Below are 15,429 nucleotides of genomic sequence, written 5' to 3' on the forward strand. Positions count from 1 at the left end.
ACTGAGATCCACAAGGGTCCAAGGAATCTAGGCTTTGCAAAGGAGGAAAGGGATGCTCTAATAAGTAATCCATTAGACTTCTAAGATAGTAACACTTATAGACAGTACAGAGAACAGCAAAAGAACCAAAAATGAGAATTACTTACTCTGTGAAGGAGGCACACTATTTTGCTTAGTATTCGACTTGGATTTATCTGTTTCTTGTAGCATCGGTGGCACTTGGGAAGAGCTCTTGTCAGAATCACTTTTTGATAAAATAACAGATGGCTCGGTAGAAATAGCAGGTGGAAGAGTCTTGATAGGCTATTTTGAAATGAAATTATCTTAGATTTTCATTAAAAATTTCAAATAAAAATAAATATCATAGTAATACAAGAGGCTGTATAGCAGTAATATGAACATGGTTGCCAAATAATTTATCAGCAGAAGCGCTACAACTCATGCCTGCCCTCTAGTGACATATAATCAAATAAGTCTTTATTTACAATATCCACAAATACAGGTTGGGATAAAAATGGAATAATGTGTAAAATCACAAGATGTTTACTGAATTTCACATAAGAGTGAATAATTCCATTTTCATTAACTTTTACATTTTTCTTTTTCATTACAAGTAACAGGATTTTTTTATGTTTTGGTATTCAATGGTTCTGCCCACTTCCCACTAACTCTCACCTCCTCAAAACCTTTTCATGTGAAGGCAAGAAGAAAACAGCAAATTTCTGAACTACCAGTAGGTGATACTCCCTTTTGTCCTTCTCAAGAGTTAGGGATATCTCAAACAGCAGCAGCAATAGGTTCAGTTTCCTCCCCAAGGAAAAAGATGGCCTCAGATACAGCAGACTATGGCTACTAGTCTTATCTATTACAGCAACTAGTAAAACTCAGGTCCAAATCGTCAGAGTTTTATTGAGTCTGGTAAGTGAAATCATAATGCGTAGGGCCTGAAACTCTTGAATCTTCCTTCTCCTCTGCAACCCCAGAGCAGAGAGGTAAACTAACTGATCTGCCTGAATGAGGCCTGACTGTTAATGAATGTTCAGGACAGGTAACAACAGGAACTCCAACTCTTACAGTGCCTTGAGGCTGTAACAGATGAGTAAGGGATCATCTCACCCTTCAGCTCTACCTGTGATGATTATTTTGAACACAGAAACAAGGGTAAGTCAGGCTTCTCTTGCCCCTTGTTCTGCCAGGCTCCATGGGTTCAAGAAAGCACAACGGGAAAGGAAACAAGAGGCAGATGTGTGCACCCAGGTAACTACTAGGATTCCTTCCTCGTATCTCAGGTATCTGAAGCTGCGTTTATGTTGCTTGGTTCAACTTTAATAATGTTTCCTGTATTTATTTCACACCCAAAAGTTTCAGTACTCATTTTAAATCTCTTTCCCCCCTATTCTCTCACTTACCTATATTAAATCACAGAAGGACTCAAATATCCTTTACAAGATGGCTTCTGAAAATGACTTATTAAGTAAAACATCAAAATGTCATGTGACCCTTTGCAGTCTTACTATTAAATTTATGTATGTATTTTTTTTAAAATTAATTAATTTATATATTTTTGGCTGCATTGGGTCTTCGTTGCTGCATGCAGGCTTTCTCTAGTTGCGGCGAGCGGGGGCTACTCTTCATTGCGGTGTACAGGCTTCTCATTGCAGTGGCTTCTCTTGTTGTGGAGCACGGGCTCTAGGTACGCGGGCTCTAGAGCACAGGCTCAGTAGTTGTGGCGCACGGGCTTAGTTGCTCTGCGGCATGTGGGATCTTCCCGGGCTAGGGCTCGAACCTGTGTCCCCTGCATTGGCAGGTGGATTCTTAACCATTGCGCCACCAGGGAAGTCCTGTGTATGTACTGAGACTGCATTCTTTTACATCAAAATACTCTCAGGGAATTAAAAGCATCAAGTCCAAATAGGAAGTATGGTTAAGATTTTTAGTACCAGACTGTTACAAATTCTTTCTCTTAACAGTAATTCAGGTTCTTGTGTAAAGCTGTCTTATTAAATATGTAGCCTCCATAGAGGCAGAGATTTTTTTGCCTGCTTTGTTCTTTGATGTGTCCCCAGAACCTTAAATAGTGTGTGGCATTGTGGTAGGTTCTCAGTACATTTTTTGAATGAGTATATAACCGAACCATGCAGAATTTCACAGTCATTCATATTCCTTGTATTTCTATAATGATATAACTTAGCAAATTAGAAATCAGACTTTAAAGAGCTATGGTCTTTGTGTCACTGGTCTAGACCTTTTGTAAAATGGTCTCTTCTGACATATCAAAATTTTCCACAGACGGCACACAGTTCAAGATACTGTCAGCAAATTTTAAACGAATGCTACATTCTGAGAGGTCGGACTACATAGTCACGTTATATCATGTGCGTGCTTTTGGGAAAGTGGAACCAGTCACCTTTCTGTGAGCCATCTGCCCCTTGTAAGCCTAGATATTCAAGGAAACAACATAGTCTAGTGGCTCTCTCTCGGTTTGCCTCTGAGAGTTATGGGACTTGGGCCAACTTATTCAACGTCTCTAAACTCATTTATATAATGGGTTGTACCTTTCTTGTGGGGTTGTTGTAAGGGCAATTTGGTGTATTTAAAATGTTTAGCATGGGCCTCCATAAAATATTACTATTAGTACAATTCTCAAGTCATCAAAATTTTATGCCTTACATATCAGAAAGTTACCTGGCTATTTTTGATGAGCGCTTCAGCTGGATCACTAGTGCTTATGGTCTTCAAAGAAAAAGCTTTTTCCTGTTTTGGACGGACCTTAGAGGTATTCACTGGGAGCTCTTCTCTAATCTCTTTTTCTAATTCTTCTGTGTCCTACAGAGAAAAGTAGTGCATTAGATGATACAAATCACTCATTTTTACTAATTAAAATCTATTTGGTTTGTAGTACTACTGTCCAGAAGATATTCCAAGAAGATAATTTTATTTCAGAAACTGCCCAAACGGCTTAAAAGAGCATAAAAAAATAATTATTCAAGAATTTTAACCATAGGTACATCTGGAATATACGTTCATCATCCCTGCTTTCCTCAGGGATTTAAATCAACTGTGAATTAAAAAACAACATACTCACATCCCCAAATGGGAACCATTTAATTTACTAAACCAAACAAGTATTTTTTTCCTTTTAGAAAAAGTACACGGGGAATTAGGTGCTACTTTAAGACTTTAGAAATAGCCTTTCACTTAATGACTTCTTCAAGGAATGAAATATTTATACATAAGTGCATTTTCTAGATAAATTAAGCTTACACAGTAGAAAGGACAGATAGGAATTTCAGTTTTGGCCAAGCCACAACCTAGCTAAGTCAAGGATAAATGTTTACGTCAAGGACAAATCTTTGATTTCCCCAAACTGCAGTTTCCTCAACTGTAAAATAAAATTTGTGTAGATAATTTTTATGGTCTTTTCCAACTTTAAACATTTCCATTCTTAGGTCTTCAAACTTTTTAAAAGAAATTTCATGTTTAGGTATGTGAAATAAGTATGAATGAGAATATATTAAATAGGACTATCATTGTGAATGGTAAGGAAAAAAAAAAATCCTAAACGTAATCATTTATTCATAGGCTACTCTGTGCTGTGTACTTTACACAGAACTTCATGGATATCTCATTTAATTCTCAAAGCAACCTATGCAGTTAAGGAACTTGTGCAAAATACAACAAACAAACAAAAAACAACTCAGTAAATGGCAGAACTAAAATGTGAATACAGATCTGACTCTAAAACCTGTATACTTATTCACTATATTTAAAAAACAGATCAAACATTTTTTAAAAGGAATATCAGAATAACAAAGGAACTTTCACAATTTAATTACCTTTGCCAATTAAGTTGAAATTTAAGGAATACATCTACCCCACAAAATTTCTTTTAAAAGGAACTCACCTAATCTACAAGCCAGAAAAGCAGTATTAGTAAAGGCCATAGTATGAATCACAGAAATCCAGAAAAAGTTTGGCTAAATGGATTTCAGATAGTATTACTAAACAAAGTATGGCTATCAATAACATTTCTCATCAGCTAGTTCAGCTAACAAGAAAAGCACACCAGGGCTTCCCTGGTGGTGCAGTAGTTGAGAGTCCGCCTGCCGATGCGGGGGAGGTGGGGACGTGGGTTCGGTGCCCCGGTCCGGGAAGATCCCACATGCCGCAGAGCGGTTGGGCCCGTGAGCCATGACCGCTGAGCCTGCGCGTCCGGAGCCTGTGCTCCGCAACGGGAGAGGCCACAACAGTAAGAAGCCTGCGTACCACAAAAAAAAAAAAAAAAAAAGAAAAAAGAAAAAAGAAAAGCACACCCACTATATAGTTTTTGTTTTTATGTCCATTGATCTTAGTTATGTTAACCTTAATGCCCACCTAATATTACTGAGAAAAAACTAATATTGATAATGGATTGGTATCATTTATGAAGGGTTGTGCTTCCCACAACAAAAAAGAACTGTACACATACTTCTTTAAAAAGTCACGCAGAAATTTTTTCCAAATAGAATAAGTAGGAAAATTACTATGTAGCCTATCCTCTAGAAATTTTGGTTATCTCCTACATTTCAAGGAATGAAAACAATTAGCCACATGGTTATAAGTAAGAAATAAGATTTTCATAAGTTGTAACTGCGATAATGCTTTCAAAAACAAATCCATGCGTATTTCCAGTAATCTACTACATTTGAAATTAAAATCTGTTTTCATCTATATAATGATCTAAAGACACTTTCCCAGATAGGAAAAACCAAAGAAAAGAAAAGGAAAATGTAGGAGTGATATAAATAGAAAGTTTCTGTTAGAAGCCAAAAAATCAGGAAAGGATACCAAGTGGAACAGCCAGAGTCAAGGGAAAGATTCCACTTGTTATGTGCATGATTCTTCTAAATGTGCTAAAATTCTAATTTGCTAAATTCCATTACTCAAAGAATTTCTGTATGTGTGAAATACTGTACACCCCCCCGGTCCATTTCATCATAATATAAACTAAAATGCATCTAATTTAGAATTTTATTTATTTGTTTTTGGTTTATACCTTTGGTATTTTCTTTAGAGCAATAACATTTTTATTACTGTATGACACATAAAATCTTTAAAACATTCTATGACTTTTCAAATGCTTCTCAAGTAAATTTGATGTCTCACATGGTGTCTTTATATCTCTACATTTTCTTAGCATCTGCAAATTATCTTTTCACAAGTCAGCAGTAGGTGCTTAATGAATGATGTCTGTTGTTTTATACTCTACCTGTGCAGGAGAGTTATCTTCACCTTGCTTCTTCTTTTTCTTTTTTTTCTTTTTAGATTTCCCTGTTGGAAGAGCTCCCTCTCCCTTTTCTTTATCATCATCTGAAACCTGATATTAAAAGCAAAAATACTGAAGTGAGCCAACTGGTTAAGTTTTCATTACTCAGAAAATTATTATGAAATAATTCATTAGGTGCAGTCTTTTTCTCCCAACTTCTAAATAAGAATTAGTAACAATAAAACTGATCTGAAATCACATACTCAAAAAACAACAAAAGTGCACGGAACTTCACTCTTCTATTACGATAAACCCCTTTTTCTTACAGCTTTCATCACCGACTGGCTACTAGTCTCCAAGGTCTCTAATGAAACTGCTCTAAATTACCAGAGAGCACATGTCTCAGCCTCTGTGTCCCAGAACTCTCCTTCCTCAGTTTCTTTCATGGGCTTAAAAGTTGGGAGTTCCCCAGATTTCTATGCTCATTACATTGCTCTTTTCAACTCTCTAAAATTTTCTACACATTTCACTCAAAGTTTTAACAACCATATACTAATAACTTCCAAATACAAATCTTTTCCCAAAGCTTTAACCTGTTGCAACCAACTTTTCTTAGGCATATCTACAAAACACCTTGCATCTAACACATCCCAAACCGAACCAACCATCTTCCCCCAATTAACTAGCTTTTGCTTTCTCTGTTGAGAGCACCACTTTCACCATCCCAGTTACCTAAGCTACAATTCTGGAAGTTATTTTTTTTAAAAAATTAATTAATTAATTAGTTATTTTTTGGCTGCATTGGGTCTTCGTTGCTGCACAGGGCTTTCTCTCTAGTTGCAGTGAGCGGGGGCTCATCTTCGTTGCGGTGCATGAGCTTCTTTCTCATTGCGGTGGCTTCTCTTGTTGCGGAGCATGGGCTCTAGGCACGCAGGCTTCAGTAGTTGCGGCGCGCAGGCTCAGTAGGCGTGGCTTGCGGGCTCTAGAGCACAGGCTCAGTAGTTGTGGCGCACGGGCTTAGCTGCTCCGTGGCATGTGGGATCTTCCTGGACCAGGGATTGAACCCGTGTCCCCTGCACTGGCAGGCGGATTCTTAACCACTAAGCCAACAGGGAAGCCCCTGGAAGTCATTTTTGATGATTCTTTCTCCCATCAACTCTAACCACAGGTTCTGTTGATTTTGCTTCACTTTATTTTTCGAATCTGTCCTCTACTCTGTACACCATTCTTACCACTACTGTACAGGAACACCAATTTAGAGGTTGCTGTAGTAGTCCTGTACGGTAGTGGTAAGAATGGCATACAGAGTATAGCTTCCTTCTCATTATGCCTCCACTCCTTTTTCTACATGAATTGCCAGAGTAGCCAAAACAAAAACAAAACAAAACCCAAAGAACCCACAAAAACAAAAAAACCCCAAATCAAACCAAAACCAACCAAACAAAAACACCAAAAATCAAAAAGCACAGCACTTTAGATTAAAATTCTTCCATTATTTATAGGACAAAATCCAAGGTTTTTTAAAAAAATTAACTAATTAATTTATGGCTGCATTGGGTCTTCATTGCTGCACACGGGCTTTCTCTAGTTGTGGTGAGTGGGGGCTACTCTTCATTGTGGTGCGCGGTCTTCTCTTTGCAGTGGCTTCTCTTGTTGCAGAGCATGGGCTCTAGGCACACGGGCTTCAGTGGTTGCAGCACGCACACGGGTTCTAGAGCGCAGGCTCAGTAGTTGTGGCAGACGGGCTTAGTTGCTCTGTGGCATGTGGGATCTTCCTGGACCAGGGCTTGAACCCGTGTCCCCTGCATTGGCAGGAGGGAAATCCAAGGTTCTAAACATGACATTCAAGGGCTTGTAGAACCTGGTTTCTGCTTCCCTTTCCAGTCTCATTTCTGACCACTCTTTGCTACACATTCTGCTTTTACCTCTGGGATGCCTTTGCTAAAACGCCAAAGTGCTTCCATAATACCTAACACATTATAACATTACTTTTATCTTCCAATGTGCCTGTCTCCCTCCTCTCCTCTCTAACTAGACTGTAGGCTCCTCGAAAGCAGTAATTGTGTCTTGTTTCTCTATTAGCACAATACCTGACCCATGGCAGATGCAATTAATGTCTGTTGAGTAATAATGGCCCTAGTATCTTCAGAGCCTCTTTGACTTTTCCCCCTTCTTTCTATAACCAACCAGTAGAAAAGTTCGATCAGCAGCTTAATGTCTCTTGTAAATAACCACTTCCATTTATTTTTCAAAGCTATCAACTTAGTTCATTATCTCCTCCCGATTCATGCAATAAAAATAGTACAAAATAGCCTCCCAAACCAGTCTTCATTTTTGTTATATCCAGCCTAATTTTTTTCAAAAAATTTATTTATTTAGGCTGTGCCAGGTCTTAGTTGTGGCACACAGGATCTTCATTGCAGCATGCAGGATCTTTTTTAGTTGCGGCATGAGTGATCTTTTTATTTATTTATTTGTTTGTTTGGCTGGCTGTGTTGGGTCTTAGTTGCGGCACATGGGATCTTTGTTGCCGTGTGCAGGATCTTCGTTGTGGCACATGGGATCTTTTTTTAGTTGTGGCATGAGGGGTCTTTAGTTGTGGCATTTGAACTCTTAGTTGCAGCATGTGGGATCTAGTTCCCTGACCAGGGATCGAACCTGGGCCCCTTGCATTGGGAATGCGGAGTCTTAGCCACTGGACCACCAGGGAAGTCGCGGCATGCAGGATCTTTTAGTAGCAGCATGAGGGCTCTTAGTTGCAGCAAGCATGCAGGATTCTAGTTCCCCGACCAGGGATCAAACCCGGGCCTCCTGCATTGGGAGCTTGGAGTCGTACCCACTGGACCACCAGGGAAGCTCCCAGCCTAATTTTTCTAACCCTAGCAATGATTAGGTTATCCCTAGTTTAAAAGCTGTCAAAAGGTTCTCATTACTTCTAGGATTCCATAAAAATGTGGCAAGGTATATATATCACTCATTTCATCTATTTATTCATTTACTGAATGTGAAGCATGTTTTGTAGCTCTAGTTTATAGAGCTACAAAAATAAAAACTTCATGGTCCCTTTCTTTAAGGAATGAAGCCTAGAAAGGGAAGACTGACATACAAACAATTGATCCTACCACCAACTGATTCTACACGTGTATTATACCTCTCCACCAAACATGTTACTTTCCTGCCTTGGTCCCTTTTTCATAAGGTTCTCAGCCTTATCTTGCTATGAAGCTTTCCTTCATTTTTCACTGAGAACCAATCTACTCTTCTCTAAACACACTAAGAGTTGGTAGGCTGTTATAATAATTCTGAAGCAACTTTACCCCTAGATATATTTGTAATACAGAATGTAACCCTTCATAATTCCAATACAGTTGGTTGCACAGAGAAATAAACATACCCGCCAATCCCTTTACTCACTTTTTGATCATCAGGAATTGGTTCCTGGGACTTTTGAAGTGAAGCTCTTTCTTCATCTACCCAATTTCCCCACTCTTCTGCTGGCGCATTCCAATCAGAGCTGGGATCAGCAGAAGACATACCATCTAAAATTTAACAGTGTGAATTAGGTATCTGTCACTTCTGCCAAAAACTAAATGCAAAACCCAAAATTCCTTATGTTGAACTAAGCTGTAATTTTAAACTACTGCTCTTCTTCCTCCCAAGTACATTTTAAGAGCTAGGAAAAATGAAAAATACCCAATAACATGACGGTAAAAACCTTTGCCCAACTTCTGCTGGGCACATTATATGACTAGATGGAATGTCTAAGAAACTCCAGAAAACTTATGAATTAACCATTTATTCCACTCTCGCTACTTCCTTTATTATCAAAGGAAGTTTATCCCCTGAATTTGCTTTCCTTTCACTGTTTATGTGTAACTTCGTCTAGGACTTGGTCATTTTTTCTGATTCGTCCCCTCAGGGTGTAAAATGAGTCACTGGCTAACAGGAGTGCTGAAATCACGCTCCTCCCTCCTTATGAACTGTTTATCATTAGGTTCTTCTTCAAATTCATCAAGTCATGCAAAATAGTCAACCTCTTCTTTTTCTCCTCTTTTTTAAAAAATACTTTACCTTCTTATATTTTTTTTCAGATTATTCAATGCTACTTTTATCTTTCGAAAATATATGAGTCACTTTCAGGGCTTCTATCACCCTCTTCTCAAGAATAATTTTTTTTTTTTCAGAATAAATTTCTAATCTAGACTTCCCAATTCTTTCACGCTAGGAAGCACTGAATTTTTACCTCCTTTGGGAAGCTATCACTGGCTTATTCTAAAAGAGAAAAACAATCTTTGGCTTTACCCTGGTTAGATAAGTAGCTCTCAAAATTAATTCTTCCCTCCTCTCCCTGGACATCATACACATCCATATATACATCTATAATAACTACTCAATGTTAACATAACAGAACTTAGGCGTTATTTCTAAATGGTTAACAAGTCATTCTAACATTGCTCTTTATTGAAAAAAATCCAACCTTTCCCCAGTTAATGCCAAATGCTACTTTTACCAAATATTAAATTCTTAAATATACAATTCAGTCTGTTTCTGGAATTTCTGTTCCATTCATCTATTCCTGTCATACAAAATATAACTTACAATACATTTTATTATCTAGAACAAATCTGCCTGCATTACTCTTATCTTCTTCACTATTCTTATTTTTCCACATGAAATCTATTATTTTTGTTTAGAGGAGAGGTATTATTATATGACCTCATGAAGACTTTTAAAAAAATCTATGTTTTGGATAAATATATTGTGATCTGGAAAAATGCTCATAGAATAAAAATCATAGACAAAACTGCCTGTGCAACATGATCTCAAATTTGTAAGAAGAAGAGATAAAAGAAAAGAATACATTAATAATAGATACATCTTAACAATGGAGTTATAGGAATTTCATCTTATTAAGTACTTACTAAATACTAGAACTTGAGCTAGACAGGTAACAGAGGCACAAAAATGAGTACAAAATAATCCCTCCCCACATGGAGCTCACAGTCTGTCTACTCAGGGATGAAGATAAGTAACTACAACAATTAAGTCCAGAGTGACAGATTCTGTCACGGGAAGTGCGAGAAGGGAGAAGAGGGGCTGAACCAGTAGAGGATGGGGAGAGGCTGAAAACATCATAAGCAAGAATTTATGGTCCAGTGGAGGAAAAACATGGAACAAGTGATTACAGTGTGAAATGTGTTACAAAAAAAGGAAGTCCCTTCCTATATTTCTAAATTTACTACCATGAGCAGGTATCCAGAGCCAGTATTACATAGTAACAGCATAGAGGTTAAGAGCATGTACCTCAGAGTCAAACAGACCTATATCTGAATATTGCTCTACCATTTAATAACTATGTGATTTTGGTCAAATGTCTCAATCTTAACTGGCTATGTACCAACTTCACAGGATTGCTGAAAGGATTGTATTAGATACATGTAAAGCAGTTCAGAGCAATGCAGTAAGTGCTCAATAAATGGTACCTACTGCTTTTAATATATCACCGATGACATTAACAATAGAAAGACAGTTTCTAAGCTATCAGGCATACACAATTAAGAATTTATTTCTCCCAATCCTGATAAATCTCTCAATAAGATACACTTGGTTATGTTTTAATGTAGAAGTCATTTTTATAAGTAAATATGTATGTAGTACGGGACCTCCCGTACTAGAAGTATGGGACTTCCTTGGTGGTCCAGTGGGTAAGACTCTGTGCTCCCAATGCAGGGAGCCCGGGTTCGATCCTTGGTCGGGGAACTAGATCCTGCATGCATGCCACAACTAAGAGTTCACATGCTACAACTAAGAGTTCACATGCCACAACTAAGAAGTCCACATGCTGCAACTAAAGATCCCGCATGCCGCAAGGAAGATCCCGAATGCTGCAACTAAGATCCAGTGCAGCCAAAAAAAAAAAAAAAAGTATCTAGTAGATGTCTGGAACCAATTGCTCATCTTACACCAAGCATTCATTAAAAATATTATTAGGAGATTTGAATGCCAAAGCTGTCAATTGTTTTGCTTAAACCTCACAAATAAGAAACCCAGATTTGGAAAATTGCTGTCCATAAGCCAGGTCTCTTAGGGTTTCCTGTCGGAAAAAAACCTTTATTTTGTCAAAAAAAAAAAAAAAAAAAGTTTAAGGAAGTGAATGGGCACTATTTAACATATAAACTCTTTTCTTAATAAATATGGTGGTGGGGGCGGTGAGGGATAAAAATCTAGTAAAGTACTCGGTAAAATTATCTTTTTTGTAAAAGGCTTAGACAGCCATAAAGTTTGAGGAGTAACTGTAGCCTATGTTTCAACTTCTATCAGAACATTAATAGAAGCATAAATCTCTACAGGCTTTATAAAGCTTTATGGTGATTTTTCCACATTTATTGATTTCAGGTTGGTTTTTATATAATTTTTAAATTAACTGGGATCAAATAAAAGTACTCCCCCCACCCTCCCGCCGCCTCTCACCCCCAACCTGTGAGATTTTAGTTCCCCAACCAGGTATCTAACTGGGGCCCTCAGCAGTGAAAGTGCAGAGTCCTAACCAGGGAATTCCCCAAATAAAACTACTTTAAAACAACAGATCAATCAACTAAGCCTAAAAATTGTCACCAGGAGACAACGCATAATTCTTAAGGTTCATGGGCCTAATAAACCTTAGTTTATTAGCACCAAGTATACATATACTTGGTGCTAATAATCTTCTTAGTTTCCTTGAAACTACGTAGTACAGTTTCATTCATAGTATAGTTCCCTCCATTTATAGAGTAATTTCTCATTTCTTAAAATTCTCCCGGGCTTCCCTGGTGGCGCAGTGGTTGAGAGCCCGCCTGCTGATGCAGGGGACACGGGTTCGTGCCCCGGTCCGGGAAGATCCCACATGCCGCGGAGCGGCTGGGCCCGTGAGCCATGGCCGTTGAGCCTGCGCGTCCAGAGCCTGTGCTCCGCAACGGGAGAGGCCACAACAGCGCGAGGCCCACATACCGCAAAAAAAAAAAAAAAAAAAAAAAAAAAAAATTCTCCCATTAGTTTGCCAAAGTCTTTCTGAAGAGCTTTATATTAGCTGTCTTTTCAAAATGGTAAGGAATTTGTCTCTCCATTGAATTTGCTTGTGAAATAATGTTTTAGGTTTAAGCATCCCATAGCTATTTTCCTTTTTATCTCAGTAAGAAAATGGTTGTCAGCTGTTTCTGGTCAGAACTTAATTCAGCATTAATTTTAATAAAATAAAACAAATATGTTAGAAAGAATTTCTCTAGTGTTTAAACAGACAATTTACAAATTAACCCCACTGAGTAGACTGATTATGTTCTTAGAAGAATATCATCAATAGCATCACAGCACTTACTGAATATTTACCATGCATCAGGCAGTGTTCTAAGGGCTTTATAAGTATTATGTCACTTAATCCTCTCAACAAGTCTGTGAGGGAAGAAATATTATATTTACAGATGATGAAACTGAAGCACAGAAAAACAATGAAGCTAAGATTCGAACCCAGGGAGTCTGTCCTCAAAGCCCAGGCTCTCAACCCATTCACTATGCTGCCGTTAATTCTTTCACTCTGGTGAGCCAACAAAAACAAAATTCTATTCAACATCTGACTTTTTACAGTCGTTATGATAATACTGTTCCTTTATGATCAAGATAATTGAATGATTAACATCTGTCTTTAAAAAACATTACCTTCTATACTTTAGCATCTTTAACTTTATTTAAAAATTTTTTTGGTCTCAATGCGTGGCATTCGGGATCTTTGTTCCCCAAGCAGGGATCAAACCTGTGCCCCCTGCAGTGGAAGCACAGAGTCTTACCCACTGGACTGCCAGGGAAGTTCCAGCATCTTAACTTTATATTCAAGTGCTTGGGTAAATTCAATGCCTTTCTGCTAGATAATGATGTTTATGCCTCAAACCAGAGGGTCAATATATTAATCGTATCACATTGTTAAGTGTAAACATAATATATATATACTTTGTGGATTAGTAATCTCAAATACTTCATGCATTCTATAAATTTAGAAGGAATAACTAAATTCACTGAGCACCAAAATTAGCAACATTAAAGAAGATAACACAAAAAATAAAATTCACAGAGAAAATGAGGTTAAAGAGTAACTTTGGACTGAAAAGACTGCCAATACAGCATAACAAACAAAAAAGGTGGTCTGATACTTAAGTACAGAGTCCCATGGATATGTTTATTTCAGTCTCTTATTTATCAGCCAATTGTTTTTCATTATCACAAGAATAAAAAGATAAAAGTAGAGCTATTCTTTCCAAGCAGGGAAGCCTAGAGCCCTGTTTGCTCCATTTTCCTCAGCTTCAACCCACAGCTGCCCAAGACACCTCAGTGCCATTTTCTTACAATCACTCCTCAATTCCATTTTGCACATAGCAGATCATTCTTCCCGAAGTACAGACTGTTTCCTCCCCCTCCCCCCACAAAACAGTGCTTTCACATCCTTGTAATACTTTGTATTTATCTGATACTTTATAATTTTCAAAGAGCTTTCATGTTCACTCCCTCATTAAAACCTCATAACACTCTATGGAAGTAGACATGAAAGATTATTTGCTCTGTTTTACAGGTCAATTAATCTAGATTCCAAGATAAGTGACAAAGTCCAAGACATATGAGGTACTACGTTTTAAAGTCAGGACTAGAACCAGGATCTACCTTCTAAACTAGTACTCTGACCCTTGGCTCCCTAATATTTAGCCAGCAATTCAAGGCTTTTCACAATGTGGTCCTTCCTAATATACCTTTCCAACCTCACCTACCTCAACTGTGCTTCAACTAATCTAACAGAGACTAGTCTAAGACTAATCTTTGGGTTGTGTTGCAAGCATCCCTTCATGATTACAATCATCATCGAGGTTGTACCATGCAGTGGTTAAGAACATGAACTCTGGGGGCCAGACTACCAAAGTTTGATACCAGCTCTTCCACTTAACTGTGTGGCTGGGGAAAATCAGATAACTTTTCTTTACCTCAGTTTCTTCAACTGGAAAGTGTGGGAAAAAAATAATACCTACCTCACAGAATTGTACTAAACAAGCTAATAATATGCATAAGACTTAAACCATCTAGATCAGTGCCTGGCACAGTCAGGTGTTTGCTTTTATCATTAGTACTATTGAACACCTGTGTATAAAACACTGTACTAGGTACTGAGGATAAGGAAAGTCAATGAGAGTTCCTGTTTCCAGAGGGTTTTAAATTCTAAGATTTAAGGTTGTGGGGGGAAAAAAAAAATCTGTTTTTTTTTTTTTTTTTTAAATGAAGATGGTATGAACTTTCTGAACATAAAAACCATATTCTTCTTTTTCCCTTCCTCTTTTTTTGCGACTCTTGCCTTTAACTTTCCTATGCTTCTACTGGAAATTAGACTAAGAAAATGGTTTTCTACCAATATAAAAACGTGCATACCTCATGAATTCAAAGCCATTCCTGTATATTCTATTTACTCTATTATATTAAAACTAGGAAAAGAAATAAAATATTCATTTAAAACAATTTAAAAACTAGACAAACTACAGAGCAATTATAAGAAAACTTCATGTTTAAATATTGCCTCAATCATGAAAAGTGAATTTAGTTTTAATTCTACAGGTATTCAATAGTCAGTTTACAAGTAGTACACATTTGGTATTAAACTATATTACTATGACCTGAAAGGTGAAAAATTAGGATTAAAATTAAAACATAAAGCATGAATTAGGGTGCTAGAAAGGAAATTCTGAAAACAAAAACAAAAACAAACTGATAATTTTTAAAAGGACATACTTAACCCAGACCATTCATCATCGATATATGGTTGATTACGGCTAACATCCCACTGATAATCAGAAGTGGTAGACTGAGAAACTGGCTCAGCAGTAGACCCTTAAATGAAAACGAATGCAATAAAATTAAAAATGGAATTTGCTAATGATGTTTCATAACAATAGTTCTATACTTTGCACACGAAGACTTAATTATTTTTTATTTCTCCTAAAAGGAAAACTGCAGACATTAGAAAAAGAGTTAAGATAAAGAAAAGCAGAATTGAGGGTAATTTTAGATTAAGCACGATAATCACTGGATTGAATTCACTGATCAGAAATATATTTTTTCCCTAGTACCAATCCATTAGATTTTGTCTTTTATAATATATACTTCAAACCGGGTTATTTACA

The 15,429-nt window shown here is 37.3% G+C and overlaps 1 protein-coding gene across 2 annotated transcripts in view; it reads right to left on the reverse strand.

The window, feature by feature from the left end:
• The window catches only part of MTDH (metadherin), a 55,067-nt gene that overhangs the window by 3,614 nt on the left and 36,024 nt on the right, over positions 1-15,429 (reverse strand). For both annotated transcript variants that reach the window (XM_082601843.1, XM_082601844.1), the window contains 5 exons: positions 15,038-15,136; positions 8,660-8,784; positions 5,249-5,356; positions 2,686-2,826; positions 147-303 (listed from right to left, as the gene is read on the reverse strand). In XM_082601843.1, coding sequence (XP_082457969.1) covers positions 147-303; positions 2,686-2,826; positions 5,249-5,356; positions 8,660-8,784; positions 15,038-15,136 — 630 coding nt within the window. The remainder of the gene's footprint in view (positions 1-146; positions 304-2,685; positions 2,827-5,248; positions 5,357-8,659; positions 8,785-15,037; positions 15,137-15,429) is intronic.

Source organism: Mesoplodon mirus, assembly GCF_964341445.2.
Source record: "Mesoplodon mirus genome assembly, chromosome: 16".
Classification (NCBI taxonomy): domain Eukaryota; kingdom Metazoa; phylum Chordata; class Mammalia; order Artiodactyla; family Ziphiidae; genus Mesoplodon; species Mesoplodon mirus.